The sequence below is a fragment of the Ahaetulla prasina genome, chromosome 4 (genome assembly GCF_028640845.1).
Source record: "Ahaetulla prasina isolate Xishuangbanna chromosome 4, ASM2864084v1, whole genome shotgun sequence".
NCBI classification, from domain to species: domain Eukaryota; kingdom Metazoa; phylum Chordata; class Lepidosauria; order Squamata; family Colubridae; genus Ahaetulla; species Ahaetulla prasina.
This window is the reverse complement of record NC_080542.1, coordinates 46,622,237-46,644,537: the sequence shown is the minus strand read 5'-3', so window position 1 is coordinate 46,644,537 and position 22,301 is coordinate 46,622,237. Positions and strand designations below refer to the sequence as shown.

The 22,301-nt window shown below is 36.4% G+C and overlaps 1 protein-coding gene across 4 annotated transcripts in view; it reads right to left on the bottom strand.

Moving 5' to 3' along the window:
* SLC4A1 (solute carrier family 4 member 1 (Diego blood group)) overlaps positions 1–17,134 on the bottom strand; it is a 70,580-nt gene extending 53,446 nt beyond the window's left edge. For 2 of the 4 annotated variants that reach the window (XM_058180852.1, XM_058180856.1), the window contains exons 1-3: positions 16,977–17,134; positions 12,430–12,528; positions 12,167–12,263 (exon numbers count right to left, since the gene is read on the bottom strand). In XM_058180852.1, coding sequence (XP_058036835.1) covers positions 12,167–12,263; positions 12,430–12,441 — 109 coding nt within the window. In that variant the 5' untranslated portion in view covers positions 12,442–12,528; positions 16,977–17,134. Of the gene's footprint in view, positions 1–3,536; positions 3,744–12,166; positions 12,264–12,429; positions 12,529–16,976 lie in introns of those variants that run through there. The other 2 variants (XM_058180854.1, XM_058180855.1) reach the window with 2 other exon arrangements.
* Positions 17,135–22,301: the final 5,167 nt, after the last annotated feature.

Sequence of the window (22,301 nt, the reverse complement as noted above, 5' to 3'; positions counted from 1 at the left end):
CTAGCATGATTTTTCAGGATGCTCGTAATATAAGCCCTACCCCCAAAACAAGCCCCAGTTAAGATTGTCAGCCAGATGGTGCATTTAGTACCATATTTCCCCCAAAATAAGACCTAACTAGAAAATAAGCCCTAGTGTGTCTTTTGGAGCAAAAATTAATATAAGACCCAGTCTTATTTTGGGGGAAGCATGGTAGTTTGTGACTCAGCATATTGTTTGACCCCAGAAAATGGGTTAATCCATAGAAGGTATATTGTGTATGAAACTATTCTTTTGTCTGTCAATAGGACTCAGGTAGAAAAACAGATATATCAGAGTTCATCTCACAAACCAGCGCAGGTGATTTATTTGGCAAAATCCCATTCACTGTGTAAACAAGGACAAAATACCATTGCCTTCCTTTTGGGGCAGTAATGCTTGGGTAGTGGTCCTGTCATTAAAGAAAGTGAGGCAATGAGAACTTTGCTCTTTTCACACTAGAGATGAGTGTTCTTTTTCTAGTCAATTTACAGTGAGCTGTGCACCTCTATTTTCTTATTCTTAATTGTCATCTGAGAGTAGTGCATTTGGAGGGAATCAGTGGTGGGATTCAGCCAGTTCGCACCACTTCGGGAGAACCGGTTGTTAACTTTCTGAGCTGTTTGGTAAACTGGTTGTTGGAAGAAATCATTAGGGCAGAGAACCGGTTGTTAAATTACTTGAATCCCACCACTGGAGGGAATGTTGTCCAGTAATAGATGTAGTTAATGAAATATTGAGTTATTGAAAGAATCGCTTATTGAAAAAGGTGGCTCAAGGAATCAAATAAATAAATATTGAAATTTCCAATAGAAGATAGTTTGGCATTAGTACAAACTTTACTTTTTATTTTATTTTATTTATTTATTTTGTCACAACAATATACACAAGCATCACACAAAAAGATTATATAGTATATAAACATATATATGAAGAAATATAAGGAGGTATAAGCATATATATATATAAGAAGAAGAAAAAAAGAAAAACAATAGGACAGGAATGGTAGGCACGTTTGTGCTCTTATACACGCCCCTTATGGTCCTCTTAGGAATGGGGTGAGGTCAATAGTAGAAAGTTTTTGGTTAAAGCTTTTAAGATTATGGGAAGAGACCACAGAGTCAAGTAAAGTGTTCCAAGCACTGATGATTCTGTTACAGAAGTCATATTTTCTGCAATCTAAATTAAAGCGGTTAACAATTAAATCTAGATTAAATCAATCTAGATTAAAGCGGTTAAATTCTGTTCATTGACTGAACTTTGATATGAATTTTGGAGCAAACAAAAAACATGGCAAACAACTTCAAAGCTATATTTCTAACTACTTATACCAAAATAGGAATAATCCAAGGAAGCAAATGCCCTGATGTGGAATGCAATATAGTTGGGAAGAGTGTTAACATTGCAAGATGATTTAGGTAAAAATTCTTGCTAGTATGTAAAATATAATTTAATAATCGTAATAATACTAATTTGTCTGGTATTGTCTAAGGAATTATCGTGATTCATAGATTTTTCTTTTAATCTGAAAATTACATCCCAATTTGTTTATTTATAGCCTGAGCAAGTGACTATATCTCTATGACACACCATATAATTTATATCTCCAAGTGGCAGGGAAGAGTATTTTCAATGAATCTTTGGGATAAAAAGGTACATCTATCACTTCCTGCCATTTCCATCCCCTTACACAGATTCAAAATTACTAAGCCATTTTGAATATTTTGCCACTTGCAAAATATTCAATTGCAGTTATTTAAAGCAACCTACTAGCCTTCTCCAACTTGGATGGGACCAAACACCATGAAGCCGATGGGTATATTCCAAACAATTTGTGGTAGCAATAGATTATGAAAAGCTGAGCTGTGGAGAACAAGGGAATATCCACTGTTCTTCCTGTCCTCCTTGTGGGACCCCAATTATTTTTGGGCAGCCATAGAAAGCTAGTTATGATATCTTTTTGAGTGATTCAGGAAGAATATTCTAAATAGTCTGCCTTTCCATTTCAATTCATTGCTGAAGCAAATCTGGAACAAGAAGTGACATATGTTCATACAGATATTCAGCCAGTTTGGGAATTACAAAGCAAAACAATGGAAAGGGAATACTATGAGCCTGAGATTAAGATCATGCAGGTGGCCTTACTTTCAAATTCAGGTAAAAAAAGGATTTCATTTTTTTCTACTAGAAATGGACCCCTGGTGCTTATCATAACTGTCTAATAATGTTTGAAAGGCTGTCTCTGAAAGTGTCTGAAGTTATTTTACCCAAAATTGGAATGATTTCTTTAATCATTCCTATATTTTTTATCATGACATTAAGGCTATCATGTAGACTCTCATATTTACAAAATCAGTCAAAAGTACCACTAAAATGCTGCTCTGCAGCAAATAACAAGACTTGTGCAAACAAGCCAATTTATTTTGTTATGGGGGGAAAATATCAGCAAGAAAAATAATTACTTTCCTTTGCAAAATCTTATGTAATAAAAATTATATTTGTCATACAACGAAATATTTGCTTTCTTCACCAACCATCATATCCCACAATATTATGAACTGATAGTACCATACTTATTATATCCTACAATTCTAAGGGGGGAACTCTTTGTAATGTCATGTTTGTGAAAACTTTCAGATATTCTTAAGGCGTGAAAGTGAGGTTTCCAACATTTACAAACAACTCTACTTTGGTATATGCCAAAATCTATTCTATTCTATTCTATTCTATTCTGTTCTGTTCTGTTCTGTTCTGTTCTGTTCTGTTCTGTTCTGTTCTATTCTATTCTATTCTATTCTATTCTATTCTATTTATTTATTTATTTATTATTTATTATTATTTATTTATTATTCTATTCCAGTCCAGTCCAGTCCAATCCATTCCACTCTACTCCACTCCACTCCACTCTGCTCTACTGTATTTTCAATTTGATTCAATTTCTCTCTCTCCATTTATATATTCAAAATAACAATAGTGTTCTGGGTGACATTCAAAAACCACTTCCAATAAATAAGAAGAATATATTACCTCCTGCATTAACAATGGAGAAACCCTAAGGATGAAACAGAATAGCTCCCAGGGTGGAACAGAAACTAGCATTTCTAGGTTAAACATGTATTCCACCCATTCATACTTTTTTATTTTTATTTATTTATTTATTTATTTATTTATTTATTTATTTATTTATTTATTTATTTATTTTGTCACACAGCATATATAAGCATAAGCATGAAATAATTGTACAATATATAAGCATATATATGTATGAGTATGTAATGACTATATTAATTGGATATAACGAAAGGAAACATTTTTATTTTTTCAAAATAAATAAATAAATAAAAATCATACAGGAATCTTTCCTATATTTCCATGTTCTAGACAAAAATGCTTCAGTTAATCCTCATATGTGGCTACAGTTCTGCAGATATACTGCATTCTTGTTTTTTTGCGGCTAAAGGATTACCTTTTTATTTTGCACTGATCACATAGATTTCAGCCTGTTTCACCAGCCTTACCTTGAAAACAACTTCCACAGTCCGACATTCAAGAAGGAGGGAAAAAAACCGTGTGAAGTTTTGGCTCTATAAATCCCCTCTTTGGCAACTGCACAAGACACTCTGTCTCCACCCTTACGTTCCTGTCACAAGTGGTTCTTGTGTTCATAGTAAATTCATAACCACTTTACGTTTGCTGACAGTAAATATAAGGCGTTTGGTTCTTTTCTGGGTGAGGGGACAAGACATTAAGTGGCTAGAAATCACAGCTCAAGTTCAAAACAAGATTATTCAAAATCAGTCACATCCTTGCATTAATTTGTATACCACCTGTTCTAAGAATTTCAGGCAGATTGCATTAAAGACAATATAGAATAACAGTTGGAAGGGATTTTGGAGTTCTTCTATTCCAGCCCTCTGCTCAAGCGGGAGACCTTGTTCCGGGAGGAGACAAATGGATGTCCATAAAAGAAATAAAGTTGCTAAGTTATACTTGATAATTCTATTCCATAAAAGAGGCAGAATTGCAGGAGAAAGTTTAGCAACATGGAACTCAAATAGAATAAAGGCAAATTAGGAGTGTCCATCTTTTTGTGAATGGTAGCCCCATCCACTAGATCAGGAGACAGTGAGGGGGAAGATGTAATTCATTCTGGGACCCTATGCTTTTAGATCTGCCCTCATTGAAGAGTAATTTTTAAAATTTGGAACATTAACTTAATCTTCAGAATTGTTTCTAATTGCACTGAGTATAAATAAAACATTAAACATTTAAATGTTCATAGATGGATGGAATAATAGAATTGGAAGGGACTTGGGAATCCTCCTAAGATTCCCTGCACCTCTGATAGATATCCACCCAGCCTATTTAAAGACCTCCAGCAAAGAAGATCTCACTATTTCATGCGGGCAGCCTGTTCCACTATCTGACAACTCAAACAGTCAGGAAGTTCCTTCTGACATCTAGCTTGAGCTCCTTGTAATTTTAATCCATTGGTTCTAGAGCAGTCCTCCTGGGCAATAAAGACATGTTGTCAAATTTGCTCAGCAAGATCAACCACTCATTGACAGAGTTTACACTTCACTCTGTCATAGTTTGCTTAACTTTGGCTTGGTGAATAAACTATAATTGGTGGTATATGCTAACTTAAGACCCGTGTTTTATAAACTGCATTGGCAGGAATCACAGAAACTTTTAAATCAAAATTAAAATTAAAAATCTGTACCCATATTATGACTTAATGTGATGTGTTTATTCAAGCAATGCAATCTTTGTCTGAAGCAGTAAAGTTACTTTAATCCTAATTGAAGCAATTGAATAAAATGTTACCTGCATATGTTCTTCCTGAATTACAGAACAGAAAACAGAGTTGGAAGGGACCTTGAAGGTCTTCTAGTCCAACCCCCTGCTCAGGCAGGAAACCCAATACCATTTTATACAAATGGTTGTCTGATCTTTTCTTAAAAACTTCCAGTGTTGGAGCATTCACAACTTCTGGAGGCAAATGTTCCACTGATTAATTGTTCTAACTGTCATGAAATTTCTCCTCAGTTCTAGGTTGCTTCTCTCCTTGATTAGTTTTCATCCATTGCTTCTTGTCCTGCCTTCAGGTGTTTTGACTCCCTCCATAATTAATATGGCAGGAAACCTAGTGATGAGCTGGATAAGATTGTAATTGCACAGTAAAAAATAACCAATGTGTTAGCTGAGGAACAGAGTAATGTTCATTGGGTACAAGAGGGAGATGTAACCAAATTTATAGTGACAAAAATGGAACTGAAAGTTTTTCCCCTAAGATTAATTAAGAGGAAGAGCAGAATAGAAATTAAATAATAACAATGATGAGGATGAGGATAATGATGGAGATTGAAATCTCAATATAGTACAGAAAAAAATAAAATAAAATTTAGTCTTCCCATTTTTCATGAAATGTCCTACCTTTCCATGTTTAATTTTTAGTTTCAAAAGAAAAAAGATAGTTTCTAAATCACTTTTATAAACTTTTACAAATACTTAAGATAGACTTAAGATGCCTGAGTTACCAAAATCCAGACAATCAATATCTGGCAGTAAAGAAATACAGAAAACCATCTCTTTGATTCTATCTTGGTCTTGCAAATTTTTGCAGCTATAATCTGATAAACCTAACATGTACATACACACATTCATGTATCAAAACTCATGGTTTAGAGAATGGACAAAGAAAATAAAAAATGGTAGTCACTTTTAGCTACCGCCGTATTATTTTCCTTCTTTTCTTACTAACAGGAGCAGGATGGATTATGCAAAGAAGCAACTCCTTTTGTCTTTATTTATGTAACTGATGCAGGCAAATTCAGCTGTTATTTGCACAGAATTCAAATTACTTTAATTCATCGTTTTAGTTCTATGTGGTTTTTTCAATGCACAGATTTATAACTGAAATACCGCCATCTCATTAATCATGTTTTCCTTCCATTGACTCCCATTGTCTAAAGTTAGTCTATAGCCTCTTTGAGGGCAAGATTGGTTTTGTTGTGTTGGCTAATAGCTCTGTTAAGCACCATGTTCTGAATACCATTACTTGGTTGGTGATTCACATGGCCTCCTGTACTGAAATTAAGTTCTAAGGTAGGAAATTGTAAAGTAACCTTCATGTTTCTTACTGTCACTTGATCACACCCATCAATAATGAAAGAATCTGCTTTTAACCGGCTATAAACAGAAACAACTTAAACTCAATAGGGTTTGTCTTCACTTCAAACACAACTTGTATTTATCATCAATATTGGAATGTTCAAGGAACAGCTGAAATCCAATGTCCTTGTGGGGGACAGATTGCCTGATAAGGGGCCAAAGCTCACTGACTTTCCCTCAGATGGTTACTGTCAACAGGGAAGGGCCAATTTCTACTGGCCACAGCCAATTCACCCAACTCAAGGACGTCTGTGCTACTAATCTATCTTTCTAATTAGCTAGGAAGTGTTATGCAATTTTTCAATTGATGATTGTATAATCTTCCTTGAATTAGAAATCAAAAATTACATATGATCTTGATTTAGAAAATCAAACTTTCTGTAAACATTCATTTTAGTGTTTTTCCTCTACAAAAAAATAGCTTCTTTAATTTATTAGGGCTTTCCTACCAAAGTTTGTATCAACATGTAGCTTAATCCTTTATCTTTTTATAATGTAGCAGTAATTATAGTTTTGAAAAGTGAGTTGATGGTGCCTATTGAAATCTCGGAAGGGAATTGTTGATCCTATTGATTTGTACAATACACATGTAGAGAGGGATTTTATGATCTTTTTAAAAAGCATTAGATTCAAATCTCTATTGTCAGCGCACAACATATGTACAATGAGATTGGTTGAGTTCCCTCAGTGCACCCCCCAACACAATACAACTCACAGTGAAGACAGAAAATCCCTAACCCAATAAATCATATTAACAAAACACCCAGTCCTATTGCACCAGTGTGAACATGCTACTCATTGCCCCAGCCCTGCAGTCCATCATACTTCATAGTTATGATGTTATTTATAACTTTCAATTATTTTCTTAGTAGTAATCCTCACTAATTAACTAGTATGTGTCACGTACAATTTATTTGTGAAGATAGTAGTCCTGATAATTTCAGTACTGATAATTTCAGTACAACTTTTAATGCCTTCAAAGCACTTCATATACAGTATATTATTTTGGTGTAATGTTGCAATAATACACTCTGTTAAGTAGATAAAGATATTTTCTTCTGATATTGCAGGCGGGAAAGAGAATGGCTTGCCTAAAGCTGCCTAGTGAGTGAACTTGTGATGGAAGAAAGTTTCAAGAAGGAAATTCCTGGTTTGCAGCTGAGCCACTGAGCCCACTCCATGCCACTGAAGATGCCATTGCACACACTCACTTGTGTCCATATGCCTCTGATAGGATTCTGCTTTCCCCATGGACACCCTCTCCATCCTCCTTCTTTTACTCAGGTGATATATTCCCTGGTGACCAGGACAGGAGTACTGACTCAACGATATACAGATATGCTGGCAAATGCTCCTATGATGAACTGAAAATGCAGAAACAAGAAGGAGAGACTATGGCAAGGCTTATCTTGCCAACTAAAATGAGATTGCTACTTTTCTTGTTAGTTGCTTCTAGCTTATCCATCAGTCTAGTTTCCATCCCCCAAATCATACACTCTTGGATCTGCTCTCCAGAGTTCATCCCTAGGCATGTTGTTGCAGACATATGACAATTTACAAATAGTGGGATTGGTGAGATTCTCAATAGTTAAGCCATTCATGGGATAGAGGTAGACACTCCCCACACCCCCAGTAAAGTCACTTTAAACATGATGATAATAGTCAAACTTCATTGGTAATGTTCCTATAAATATCCCTCCCATTATGCAGAGCAAAACAAGTATCTCAGATGGTCAGTGCCAGGAGACAGCAGAAGAGTTAGAAAACAGAACTTTATGCACCACATACCCGGCCCTGGTCCTATTACTACCCTGGAAGATAGACTGCTGTATGACAGACAGATAAAACTGCTGTACCTATATCTCCCTTGGAAAAGGAATCAAGCCTAAACTGAACATACCTGTCAGAGTTCCAAGGAATACCCCCAACGAAATAAAGCTCTGAGGCTTGAGATTCCTCAAAGTTCCAATTTATTAGAGATGTCATATTGGCACAGCTGGGAAAACTTGAAACGGAAAGCTTCCAGGTTTTTCACACCCACTCCCACATTGTCCAATCAACTCTTCACATTCAATTGGAGTGTGCATCTACATCAGACGCAGAATGTCCTTGAATACGGAATGTTGTTATGACTAACTTTTACCGCTCCAACAACAATCCCCTCCCAACTTCCCCAGCTAAAATTTTATGGGAGGCTTCCTTTCCTGAGGGGAGGCTTCCCCCCTCCTCAGGAAAGGAACGGATTGGCTTCTTAACTGCCAATACCTTTATATATGATAGACTGAAGACACCATCCTGTAATTCACCTTCGATAACAAAATAATTTGGTTTAGTATTACTGCAAAATTACTATTTTGTAGTGCCCTTGGGAAGAGTTAAACAGTAAACAGAACACAGATGGAAAACTTCCCTTGGTCTCATAGTTATTATGAGTAACTATGAGTTACTAAGACCAATTTAGAGACTAAAAAAAACTGGCAGTATGTTCTGAATCCTGGTCACCATTTATATCACAGCATCTTTAATCTAATAACTTCTGCCCCAGGTGCGGTGAACTACAGATTCTTTTATTATGCTGGCTGGGGACGATGGGAATTAAAATTCATTGTACATGGGTGGCAACAGATTTGTGCTAGAGCCTTGTATGCAAACAGAGTTCCTCTTTGATGATTAGTATTACATAAGATGCTTCCAGCTGCTTTGCTTCTCAAAGATGGTTAAAGATTTCTTTTCTTGATTATTGGAAGAAGCACCATGTCACTATCAGCATGGAAAACTGAAAGTTCAACAGCCATTATGTTTTCAGCACTTCCCTCTTCTATGCTGAATCTTATATTCACAGCTACATACCAGAACCCAATTTTACTAGAAACTTAGTTGAGATGGAATGAAAATAGGATTTTGGAAAACATTTAACAGACAAAATAAAGATGGCAAATTTAACATTATATGCAAAATTTGTCAGGTTTTATTTCTTCAATTTCTACTGAGGTCTGTAGATAAATTTAAAATAATATTGCCACAAATTGCTGATTTCCAGATTTGGTTCCAAATGTCACTATTGAATGAAATGCAGTAGCCACTTTTTCTAAGGGAAATTATGTTTCCCTTCTCCAATGTAACATAAAAGCCAGATATTCTTGTCTGTTAGTTTGTTCTTGTATATGCTTTAGAAGTAGAATCCTGGTGACAAGTACCTCCAGTTTCCTTGGCAGGGTTTTTTGGAAGAGGTTTACCATAGCCTCCTTCTCAGGACTGAGGAGGAATAACTGGGCCAAGGTCACCTAGTCAGCTTTGTGCCTAATGTAATACTATAACTCATTATCTCCCTGTTTCCAGCCTGGTGCCTTTACCTACTTCCACCAAAATGATTTTCAGTTAGATCTTAAAGAATACCAAAAAAATTGCTTTTTGGGCTTTTTGGAGTCAGTGTCTGAAACAACTTCTTTCTTCCATTCAAGCTAATTCATAATGTTGTACCTTGATGAACGTATCTTTTCTTTTATGTACACTGAGAGCATATGCACCAAGACAAATTCCTTGTGTGTCCAATCACACTTGGCCAATAAAAAAATTCTATATTATTTCAGATTCTCCTTATCCCTTAAATAAGTACACATGTGTTATTTTATCTCTATAAATAAAAGCGAAAACCACTCACGTCATAATCACGAAATCTCCAGAACCATAAAACCTACAAACTTGAAATTTGCCACATGTGTTCTTCTTGGCTTCTAGGTGTTCAGTAAGAAAGGATTTTTCGAAATGACCATCAGAGCATTAGTATTTCCTACATTATGATTAACATGCTCTAATGCTAATTAATTAAACATTCTACTTCCCCCTCCCAACTTGAAAATAACTCTGGAGAGAATGGGATAGCATAGGACAGGTTTCTGTGGGGCAAGGCTGAGGAAGAGAAGGGGATAGGATAGGAGACGTGTCTGTGGGGCAAGGCTGAGGAAGAGAAGGGGAGATGATAGGGGAGGATTCTGTGGGGCAAGGCTGAGGGAGAAAAGGGGAGAGGAGAGGCCAATCGTAACTACTCATTAAGTTTCAAGCTGTGTTAATTTATCAAGCCTGATCACATAGTTTCATAGCGGAGCATGGGTATTCAGCTAGTTATGTATATTGTTTCTTTGCTCTAAGGTACAGGGAAATTTTTTTAATGGTAAAAGTGTAAAGAGTGTGCAAGTACTGATTGAGTTCACAGTGGCTGCTGTTTCTAACTCATTGCCAGCCCCCAAATATTATTCAAGGTACAGGCAAAGCACACTTCCTGCCCATTCAAATAAACAAATATTATATTTTTTCATGTAGAAACCTATTATAGCAAGTCTATGTTGTTGTCAGAGTCTTTCCTTTTGTTTTTATTTGTAGGCATTGCAGATATGTTCCCATATCTGAAAAAACACACAAAGCAAAACAACTTTTATGACAACCCATACCAGGGAAATATTTTTGCTCATTCTTTTCCTGTTGGGGTAGTTCTTTACTTGCAGGAATGTTTCACTAGGAAGGTATTCAAAAATATGGATAGGTTGATAATTTCTCAATACCACGCTTGTTAAGTAATTTTTTTTTCAAAAAAAGGGGGCTAAGATTAAAGGCTCCAATCCAGACTTGGATTATGATGGGGGGGGGTCAAACAATTTCTGCTTTCACGATAAACTACCACAGTGTGTAATTTTCCTTTCTACTGTGAATAAATGGAAGAAGTATGCATGAGAATAAATGTATAGGCTTTCTGGTTGTTTACATCGGGTGAGGCCAATGAAGTGGATGTATAGATACATTCTTTTGTTTTTAAACATTTTGATAAGCCGCCAATTTATTTGTAAATCACCAATTTATTTTAAAAATAATATACTGTAATAGTGTAATAAAGTCCCCTGATTGCTTTTTAGAGATGCAAAGATGTTGCCCCACATCATACAGAGTTTATAGGCATGTTCATAGTCTCAATTATTGTAAAGAAAGAGCCAAGGAAATCAAAGAAAGGATGCCAAATAATGCCAACCTCCCCAAACCCATTCTTCATGAATCTGAGCCAGTAGCACATTTAGAATCTTATCTTTTAAACTGAGTAAGTAATTAATTAAACTGCAGTCTTATCCAGATGTCACTTTTTTCACCTCTTTCCAAATATCATCAAGTAGGTCTGTGGGACACAGATCCAAGCCCACATTCCAGAGATAGATCTGAAAGGCCCTTAAACACAGAGTTGGTGTATAAATTCTAAGTAAATGACTATGCATCACTATGCACATTATTGGAAGAATTAGAAGGGACAATTCAGTGTGTTAGATTGAAAGGGAGGGACCCAAATATTGTCATACTAAACTGTGCCCAATGAAGTTTATAGTTGTCATGACTAATTTAAAATCCATTAATTTCAGTGGACTTAAGTATGGTTAGCTATGATCCAATCTGTCAACTAAAATTACGTATGAGACTTCTGGCTTCCTGGTATATCATGAAAGACCTCATTTTCTCACAGTTTAAAGTTATTGTGCAGAGGCTTCTTTAAAAATCTATAACTGAGATATTTTCCTCTGATTGACGACTGCAGCCGATGAACCTTTGGAAGAGAATGTCTCCCAATGTGCTAGTTGGCCTTAGGTACATTTTTCCTTTGTGTGGTATTACTGTCTTCGAGAATCCCTTTTCATGAGAAATGGTTTGCAGAAAATGACAACTAACACATCTACCATGGGACTCTTGTTTGCCGGAGCAGTGGGCACATTCTCAATTGTTTGGGCATGTGGCTTAGCCTATATGAATATTCCTTTTAAACAGGGATCCATTTACGATGCAACTTCTATAAATAACAACTATGTTAACATATTTAGATGTACAAAGTAGAATCCTAAATCCTGCCAAAATTCCTGAAACATCTTAGAGCCCAATAATACATGACAAGTTTGCCCTGAAAGATTTCTGCTCTTTTCTTCAATTGATTTGAATTACTCACTGTCTCCACTTGAAAGTGACATATTAGACTGTTTCAATGAAGAGTCTCCATACGCCTCCAAATCAAGTTTCGCCTTAATCCCAGATTCATAGTCCTCCTTTGAGAGGGAAAAATGTTAAAAATGCTTATAAAAACATGTATTAATGTTAGTGTATTAAGCACTTCACCAAACTCTAATGCTGATTAAACAGCAGTTTCCTCCCAATTCAAGGCTTATTTTTGATACTCATATGCAAGTAGAAGTAACCTATTTTCTCTCTCACCTGAGATGCCATTCCCTCTTGGCTTCTGGTCCCCCTTTTTTTTCTCCCCTTCTTGTTCTCGTCCTAATGCTCAGCCTGGAGGTAACATTCCCTGGTTGGCTGTTTCAGATTGAAATACAGAAGAGCAAAGATAAATTAGGAAGTTAGAGACATGAACACAGCTCTACCTTCAAGGACATCTTAGAGCAATTGCTCGCAATGCTTTTTGTGTCAGACCACACAAATATTGGGGTACCTTGTGGAAGTAAACAGAGACAGAAAACCAGAATCACTTCAGTAGCAGTGGCTTGTGACTCCTATGGGGATCATTACATGTTGTTATTGTTTCTATGTCCTGCAATGAATATAACCAACTGTAAACTATTTTAATTCAATTTCTGGTTGCTTCTAGATGTGCCCTCTTCTTGTCAACTGCTACTTTTCATTCATTTTTTACAGTAGATCCAGATAACAGCATTATCAGCCCATTGCATTCCAGTATTTTCTCTGTTGTTCTCCCAGCTAGGCAAATTTTTATAGTAAAATTGATTTGCAACAGCTTCTCTCATTACATTCAAACATGGATATTCGTATGTCTAAGCTTTAAAGAAAGCATTTTAAAAAACATTTTAGCTTCAATAATACAGTCCTTTTGGGCTACAATATCACTTGCTGAAGAGAATAGAATTAGTTTTCTGAGATCAAAATATTTCCCCCTAATTCCCAATATGCAGGTACTGGCTATGATTATACAGTAGCAAAAGATGGACCACCAGTAGGTGTTCTTTTCTTATTGTTATTTAAAATATTTTATATCTGTGCTGTGGTGGTCTTTTTTTTTTTTATAACAATTGCGTCTTATAATTTTAAGAAAAAATATAATCCATACATATGGATGATATTCAGTGTGTTAAATTGCTTTGAAGCAACATATGAAGGGATACCTATCTATCTATGGTAGATTTCAAGATAATTTTCCACCTGAAATGCATTAATTAAGCAACTTTGTGACAACCGGCATATTTGATATGTTCTGCACTTGGATCTGATCACCAAGAGCTTCCAAAACGATTGGAATTTTATTACTATAATAAAACAGAGACAGAAATAGACAGTCAGGCAGACCCAAGCGAAGAGATGGAGGGAGGGAGGGAGGGAGGGAGAGAGGGAGGGAGGGAGGGAGGGAGAGAGAGAGAGAGAGAGAGAGAGAGAAATAATGCCCCAGAGCCTCTCCCCCAGAGTCTTGTAATTGTGACTGTAGCAGAAACTGGAGGTGGGGGAAATAAAATACATGCTAAATAATTACAGTCACTGTATTCAATTTATTATTTTATATTTAGACAGAAGAGAATTTAGGGTTTTTTTCTTCCAGACTTTTGCCTAGGAAAGATTGTGCAGTTGTGTATAAACAGAAGAGAAAAGAGGGGAATTTAGAAGACATTATGACACCAACACTTTTATTTTAAATGCATTTCTTATAACCCCCAGATGAGAAATTTCAATGTCTCCAGTGCCTAGAGATGAAAGACTGGGTTTGTGACATGCAATGCCAACAATTTAGAATTTTCTTTCTAACTTTGCTGTTAGAAAGAAAACAGTGAGCGGTTGTCTCTTTTCAATATCCTTTTTGCAACACTAGGGGGCACTGTAGTAAGAAAGGTTGAAATTGGGGTGTGGTGCTTAGCAGACTCACACAATTGCCTTATAATATGCTTAATCAGGAGGCAGACATGCCTTAGTTATGCCCTACTCTCTTTCCAGTGCTACCCACATTCTAAATTAATTTACTTTCCCTCTCTTTTTTTGTCACTTCTATCATAACATAGCACTTGAACAAACGTCTTTTAATTCATTTTATGCAAGTACAATTGCATTCATTTTATGCATAGCAAACAATGTACATTCCCGGTACATCGGGTAGCGATGTTCATTTTGGAAGTTAAGTTTAATTTGTCTATCTATTCCTAATCATTTATCATGCTCATCAAATTATATGCTCAATATATTTCTTCTCTCCCTCCCGAAAGTCAGCATCATACAACAGAACAGGCTTCCTAAGGGTGGAAGATGCGAAAATGGAAAATGCAGTTTTTCTTCTCCCTTCCCTAAAATCTAAAACCTTTAACTAACTGACAACTTTTAATTAAAAATTCATTGTGACTTTCTTATGAAGTTGATCACTTCATTTACGATGTCTTTGAGACTTTCCTTCGCAATTTAAATTCTCATTTTCCTTAACGACAGAGGAAAGGAAACTCTGTTTGCAGAGTTGTATATCATATTCCATTCAGCAATTTGGGATGTTAAATGACTAGATATTACAAGCAAGTTAATGAGTCCGGGCTAAATTAATAGAGTTTTGTGGCATTGCACTACTGATAAACATTATCTTTCTCTGCTGTGCAGGTTGGGCTGGTCCTCTTTAAATTGTAAGAAATTGGCAGCAATGTCTCAGCTTTTCCTGATAAGAAGAACCCCTTTTATTGTCTATATGCAACCAAAAGGCTGAATTTGGCAGAAATTTGGAAAGGCTTTAGAGAAGCCCTTCCAAAGCCAGCATCTTTGGAGGGATTAAACCACAAATCCTTCCTCTCAGCCACTGTGGCCATTTGGTACGTTGCTTGAATCCAATGTTTGTAGTTCATAAACCAAAGTTTATGCCTTAGTGTGGTAAGAGAACCCAATCAACTATGGTTTATTCAATAAACTGAGATATGATAAAAAACTGTGTCTTAGTATGATGTGCAAATTAGTACTATGAATTAAATAACTCTCCAGAATTTCTAATTTGGGATCCCATGTCAATTGCTGAATTTGTAATTTAAGCAGTCTAATATCTGTACAAGCTGGTGGCTGATTCATCTTATAGTGCAAAATCCATTTACAATCATATTGATATAGTGCTCAAAGAGGCCATTTATGCAATCAAACCTAACTCAATATAGGAATCCAAATTAAAGCATCCTGGATAGATATCTGTCTAACCTCTGTTTGAAAGAGTGAAAGAAGCCATTCACCCAACCAAATACTTCACCCTCTTATTCCATAAAGTTCCACAACTGGAATATAATTTTTAGCCTGATTATCTTTGCACAAATCTTGCAATCTAATCAATCAATTAATACATAGAGGCAATTAAGAACATCTTTGGGACATCTATGATAAATTTGTCACTATCTCTGTCATCAATTATATGAAGAAATATAAAGAAGTAAGAATGTTTATAACATAAGAACTAATTAATGGACATCAATATTTGAACACAATCACTATTAAATGCAACAGAAATACTGAATAATTCCAGTCTTGTCATCTGAGAAATAATATTCCCAAAAGTATAAAAAACACAATTTAAATAGCAGAGAATTAATAGAGATTTATGATCTATTTGAAGACATTAGACTCTGAAGTACCCAAATTAATCTAATAAGTCATAGATTTAGATGAGTTAAAATAATTAATGTCTTCATATATGGTATTCTTTCTGGCTTCTGGAATTCATTGTCACAAGATGTGAGAAACCACATGGGGTGGTGTATATGGGTTTAGAAATGGTTAACAAATTCATGGAAGATAAATGGATCAATACCTTTTAACCATTATAAGTTCAATTGATCTGCTCCCTGTCCAGTCAAAAGCAATATATATTACTTTTGAGAGTCAGGAGAAAATAAGTCATCTTGAACAGCTTATCAACTTCTAAGAAATATATTTTAAAAAATTGTCTACAGACAAATTTTCAGATTTGATGGACCTTTTATTTTCTATAGAAACTCAATTTTTGATATTTTATTAAAACATTTTACAGAAGAGGCCACCTTATGTAATCTTATCATATTCCCCAGCTATCACCAACGTTCCATAAAATATAATTTAATTTCAAAGAGTATTCTTTCTATTGATGGTTGGAAAATTTTCTTCCTTTCATTGTATCAATCAGAAAGATAAAAGTTATGCCTTAAGCATTATATAAACCAAGTTCTATGCATGCATTTTATGCTACAAGATAGGGATGATTCCTTTAAAAGAACAGAATGTTAAAAGAGAAGAAAAGTATAACAACAAATCTGAACTAATATGAATGAGCACAAAGTAGATTCATTTTGTTGCAAAACTCAAAGATCTCTAGGAAACCTCTGCAGCTATCAGCATCCCAAACACAAATATTTCAAGATAAAGATCAAATAATTAATGATAAAAAAGCTCAGAGGTGTTACTTCACATCTCCTATAACTTTGTTTATTAGCCTTAGAATTCTAACCATCCTCACTCAGTATGTATTTGTATTCCAATTATCCCCACCCCATATGACACAATGGTGGGAGTGGTGGGAGATGCAGTCCTACAAGAATTGATTGAGAGGGGCCTAAATCTACCATCACTGGGGGTTTTTTTGGAGCTACAAAAGGCTAACTAAAGAGAGTTCCTCCAGTCTTTCCTACTTCCAAAGGACAGAGGTTATTCTTTCCTGAGTTATTGCCCTTTATTTCCACTACCGTTTTTGTCTAGATCCTGAGCATCTTTCATTGGCTCACAGAAACTCAAGTGAGAATGTGAAATTCACTCACCTATTTACTTGCAGGATATTCTTGATGAGAAAGCAACAGAAGTCTAAGCCACTTAGATTTTTGTTGCTCTATGGAATCCCTGTCTTCTAGTTTCCACCAGTCTAGTTTCCACTAGTAATGAGATGACAGCATACTCCAGAGGAGCTTCTAAGTCCTGACTCACGATTAATTCTTTAATCTTGTCCTACCACCTGGCACTTGAGATGCTTCTGGATGTTCTAGATTCTACCTTTTTTCAAGGGCCAGTAAACAACATTATCTTGCATTACCATGTGGTGTTACCTCCCTGCACGTCCCCTTGAATTTTCATGGCATGCCCCTCCCATCTTACTACTACTGGCTGAACCATCCTTAGACATTATTGTAAATGTTGAGCAAGACTCAGCAAGTCTATATCTCCTCCATAAGTCCGATTAGTTTCTCAACTTCATATCTTTAAGAGAAGCTTCTTTAAAGGTTACGAGAAAATTCCCTTTCCTGGTTCTAAAGAAAGGAGAGTACCTGCCAAAAGCTGCAACACCCTTTTGGTGAAATGTTTACCAGAAAAATGTCCCATTAGTATATTTCAGAGAATGGGGGAAAGACAAGAATAGGTCATGAACTGTATCTCTCTGACCCCAGTAATTTCAGATGAACTCTCATGGCTGCACTTTACAGAACTACTCTTTAAATCAGGTGTCTCCAGCCTTGGCAACTTTAAGCCTGGAGGACTTCAACTCCCAGAATTCCCCAGCCAGCAAAGCTTTGCTGGCTGGGGAATTCTGGGAGTTGAAGTTCTCCAGGCTTAAAGTTGCCAAGGTTGGAGACACCTGCTTTAAATAATGTAAAACAACATTCTTTTTGAAAGAAGGAGCAATTCCTCCATAGTCTATACACATAAGATTTGTCATCTCTGCCCCGTCAAAATTATGCACAAGGACAGATCAGATAAATTCTTATTGTAAAATTGGTAGGGATCATTGAAAAAGGGGAAATTCCAGTTCCATTTAGCTGGTAACTAAAGTATCCTTAAGGATAGAAATAATAGCATAAAAATCATTAGCCATCTTTTTAAAGAGCCAGCCGTAAATTAGAGTCATTATCTGACAACTGTGAAATATAGAGCACTGTCAAGTCTTAGCTTAGACTTAAAGAAGGAGTACTGTCTATGCAGGAATATGCTAGTCTCCATTAGTTTGGATCAACTCCAGAAAAGGCACCTTATCAGTGTGCCCACCACTGATAAAGATTTCCCCCCTCACATTGTACACTGTAACATCTGGCATCTTTTGATGTCTATAGGCTGATATTAATTATATAGATACAATAATTTATAACAACTACTCTTTCATGCTCAATCTGAATAGTATAATAATGGAAGTAGGTATATCCTTTACCCCACCGTTTAAGATGTAGGGAGCTTCTGTAAATTTATTTACTAAAACCCAGCTAGGTTTCCACATAGAGGTTCCTTATTGTATTTCACTAGTAGAATTTTTAATTTATGCAATCAAGATCTTGGAACATTTTAGTTTTTGTCTTAATTTATTAACCAACTACAAGTGATTTTATTCATTTACATAACATTAAGGAATGATTAATGCAATATAACAATGATACAGTTGCAAGATAAGAGCATAAAAATAGCACCAGGCTTATTACTTTACCATAGGGCATTTGAAAGACACTATTGGAAAGGCCCTGTTTGCAATATCAAAATCTGTTTCTCCTATTGATGGTACTTTAGGACAGGGGTCTCCAACCTTGGCAACTTTAAGACTTGTGGACTTCAACTCCTGGAGTTCCTCAGCCAGCTTTTCTGGCCGAGGAACTCTGGGAATTGAAGTCCACAAGTCTTAAAATTGCCAAGGTTGGAGACCCCTGCTTTAGGAAGTATCTCCTTTAAAGCACAAACAGAGCAGATGTCTTCCAGATATTTTTCTGTTTGCTATTTCTAGCATTAATGATTTGACTAAATCTGACATTTTATTCTTCCAAATGTGGCCTAGTAACATTCTTGATGTTTCTGCAACTTCTGGCCCCATCAATAATGTCAGAATGGCATAGTTTAAATTTGTGAACTTATCTTCCTGTAGAAAATATGCTCTTTCTGTGCTAGCATCTGGAATTGGACTAGTACTTAGCTTTATTATCATAGTTCTGACTTTCCCCTGAAGTTGAGGAGGATCTGCAATTAAACATAATAAGTGTGTCAGCATTCCAGAAAACCCCCTCCTGCAGAAAATACTCTGAAGCAAAATCTTTCAAAGTTCTTTTACTAGCATAGGTAAACTGGCACAACTGGATAAAATCTGAATTTGGGGATCCGGGTGTTTCCTCAGTAAGACAAATTCCCAAAATCACCACCCCCTTGACCCCTCTGCCGATCACATGCTCCAATCGCCAACTGTCCCATCTCGAGACATCACTCCAGCCACTCCTTCTCCAGATGCAGGCTCAGCCTTGCCTTGATTGGAAGGAAGAATATTATTGTGTCTAATGGCCCCTTCTACCAACTCCTCCCTCCTACTTTCCCACACATTGGAAAGTGGCAGCGCGGAAGCCTCTGGCCTAGTATAGCTTCCAAAGCTGACAAAGTGTTTAGCTTCATATATGCAAAACTATTTGGATATGTTCACTGGTCTACAGTGTAAATCAGTTAATATGACCATACACAGCTCAGTGACATTCAGATGGTGCATGATACAGGTATGTTGCATATCTACATGTGCATAAGTATTCAGCCATGTACCTGTAGTACATAAATACAATTCATGTTATAAGCATATCAGGAACTCTGCATTAGAATAAGATGTAATTACTCGTATAGAAAAGCTCAGTGAGACTAAATAAAGGAATCTTTTGGTTCTCATAATTTTGTGATTTGTTATAATGCCCAATTTATATATCTGTGATAAAGGGTGTAGAGCCTTCTTTTTGCAGCAGTTATTTAGCCTGCCTAGATGGCTGAGTGGCTAAGACACTGAGCTTGTGGATCAGAAAGGTTGGCAGTTCGATGGTTCGAATCCCTCATATAGGTCTCCTGCGTGACCAGGGGGTTGGACTAGATGAACTCCAAAGTCCCTTCCAACTCTGTTACTGTTACAGTTAGTGATCCAGCAAGGGCGAGATCTTGCAGAATTGTTTTAGCTCTCTAACCACTTAGAATGAACGAGAAGCTAAAAACTGAAAATGTCAGATATGCAGAGACATGAAAGGGTTTTGAACTGGCTTGATTGGGTAGTTGAGAAAATGCTAGACCACTCTCCCTGAGCAGGGGATTCTCCAGATGGAAATATAACCTCCAGATTTTTAGCCGGCATCTATGCTAAGTGAAACTATTTAGGAATTGCAGTCCCAAACCATTTAGAGTTAATCTGGTAGGGGAAGCTATTTTTAAAAAGAAGCATACAATCTTTCCCTACCTGAAAGCTGTAATGGCCCTTTGAGGCCTACATGCCAAAAAGGGATAAGAAGAAAGTCTAAATTTTATTTAACAGAGTGCAAATTTACTTTTAGTTATATTACATTAGTAAAATATTGACTGCTTTATTTAAACACTAAATCATTGTCAACATGTGCACGTGTGCGTGTGCGTCCGTGTGAATGTATGTGAACCATATATATAGATAGATAGATATAGACATAGATGTAAATGTATTTCAGCTTTAAAGCATAGAGGCTCAGGGCTCTTCCATCAGACTTTGGAGCCAGTTATATTCCTGGCCAAAAACTTTAGAATGTAACAGTTGGATTTTGCATATGGTATTTCTTCTGATACTGCTGTTATATGACATGACAGTTCTATGGAGGCAGTGATGAGATCCAGGAATCAGAGTGGGTGGCATTGAATATCAGATTGACTGAGCCCCAGTATTCAATACATTGTTTGGCAGCAGACGTCTTTAACTTCTATTCAGCTGAAATGCATTTCTTCAGACCTTTAGCAATCTTTGTGAGAAAGTAAATGAGGAACTCTGTCATTGGAGGGTTTTAAAAGATACCAAGAAAACTGGGCCAATGAAATTGTCCTTGTCATATTTGAAAAAAACAACAACCAAACACCGCTCACAGAATGATAGGAGGCACTTATTAGGCACCTGATAGCTTGTAGATGGATGGGATGGGTTTGGGTGGTGCTTCTGGTGCCTTTTACAGTGGATAGTGCTTTACGATTAGGCCTATCTCAGAGCATCCCCTCCTTCAGTAACTGCTTTATCTCTCAGTAGACAGCCAGGTCTAGCAGAAGCAAGTGTCATCCCTGGTTGCTTCTCCTCAGTTTCTCTGCAACATTGTGGGCACCATTAATCCTGCTCTGGGATACTGCTACGGGTTAATTTGTGGAAGGGAAGGGAAGGGAAGGGAAGGGAAGGGAGAGTTTCCAAATTTGCAGTTATTGTAGGATTATCATTCCCATGCAATTGGGGCATGCTAGCTTGACAGGGAAGTATTGTAGATGCAGAATCTTGGTCACATATGAAGGTTGGCTGTTCGTTCTCAATGGCTGCAAGAAAGATTTTGGCACCCAGGCTATTAATAAACCTGGATTGCATTAAGAAAAACCATAAATGTTAACACAAGTGATCCAAGTTCTCAGAATTATCCCTTCTAACCCCAATAATCCCATTCTTGATCATTATGAATGTTAGGGTAGTCCATTTTAATTTCAGCTCATTTCTATGGTTGCCTATTCAACGGTACCTTGATGTGGAAATACCTACGTGAATTGCTTCTATGCAACATTTTAAACAAACTGCTATTCAAAGCACTGGAACAGATTGGTGGTTTTTCCACTAAGTTAAGTTTTCCATTTAAGTTGCCTTGCTTTATCTAGAACGATACAGCTGACAAAAGCTGAATCCCTCCCTACATCTGAGACGACTGATTATTTCTTTATTCTCCTTCTCAAGAACTGATGTTATACCAATGCCAACCTGTAGAGAGCAGGAGATAAGAATTAATATAGACATCTTCACCAGTTTACAGCTTAGCTTAGATTTTTACAAAGAAAATAATCAAAGATAAATAAATAATCAAATATCAAAGAGAAACGTTTATGTGTTAAGCTGCAGATCTGGGAACATACTTTGCAGCTCATAAGCCCGATTGCAGGACAATAAACATAAAGCAAATTAATCTATATTTGTTTTAATCTGACAAGCACTTCCAATTTATTTGTTTTTTCTCTGGGACACATCACTGTCTGGTGGTTCTGGCTTTCATGTAGTCAATTGGTAAAATCGCAGGAATGGATCACCTCTCACTGAACCAAATGCCTCTTTACAAAAGCATCAAAATGGTGTTTTTTGTAAATGTAGCTAATTCTGTATGAAATGGGTAAATGAC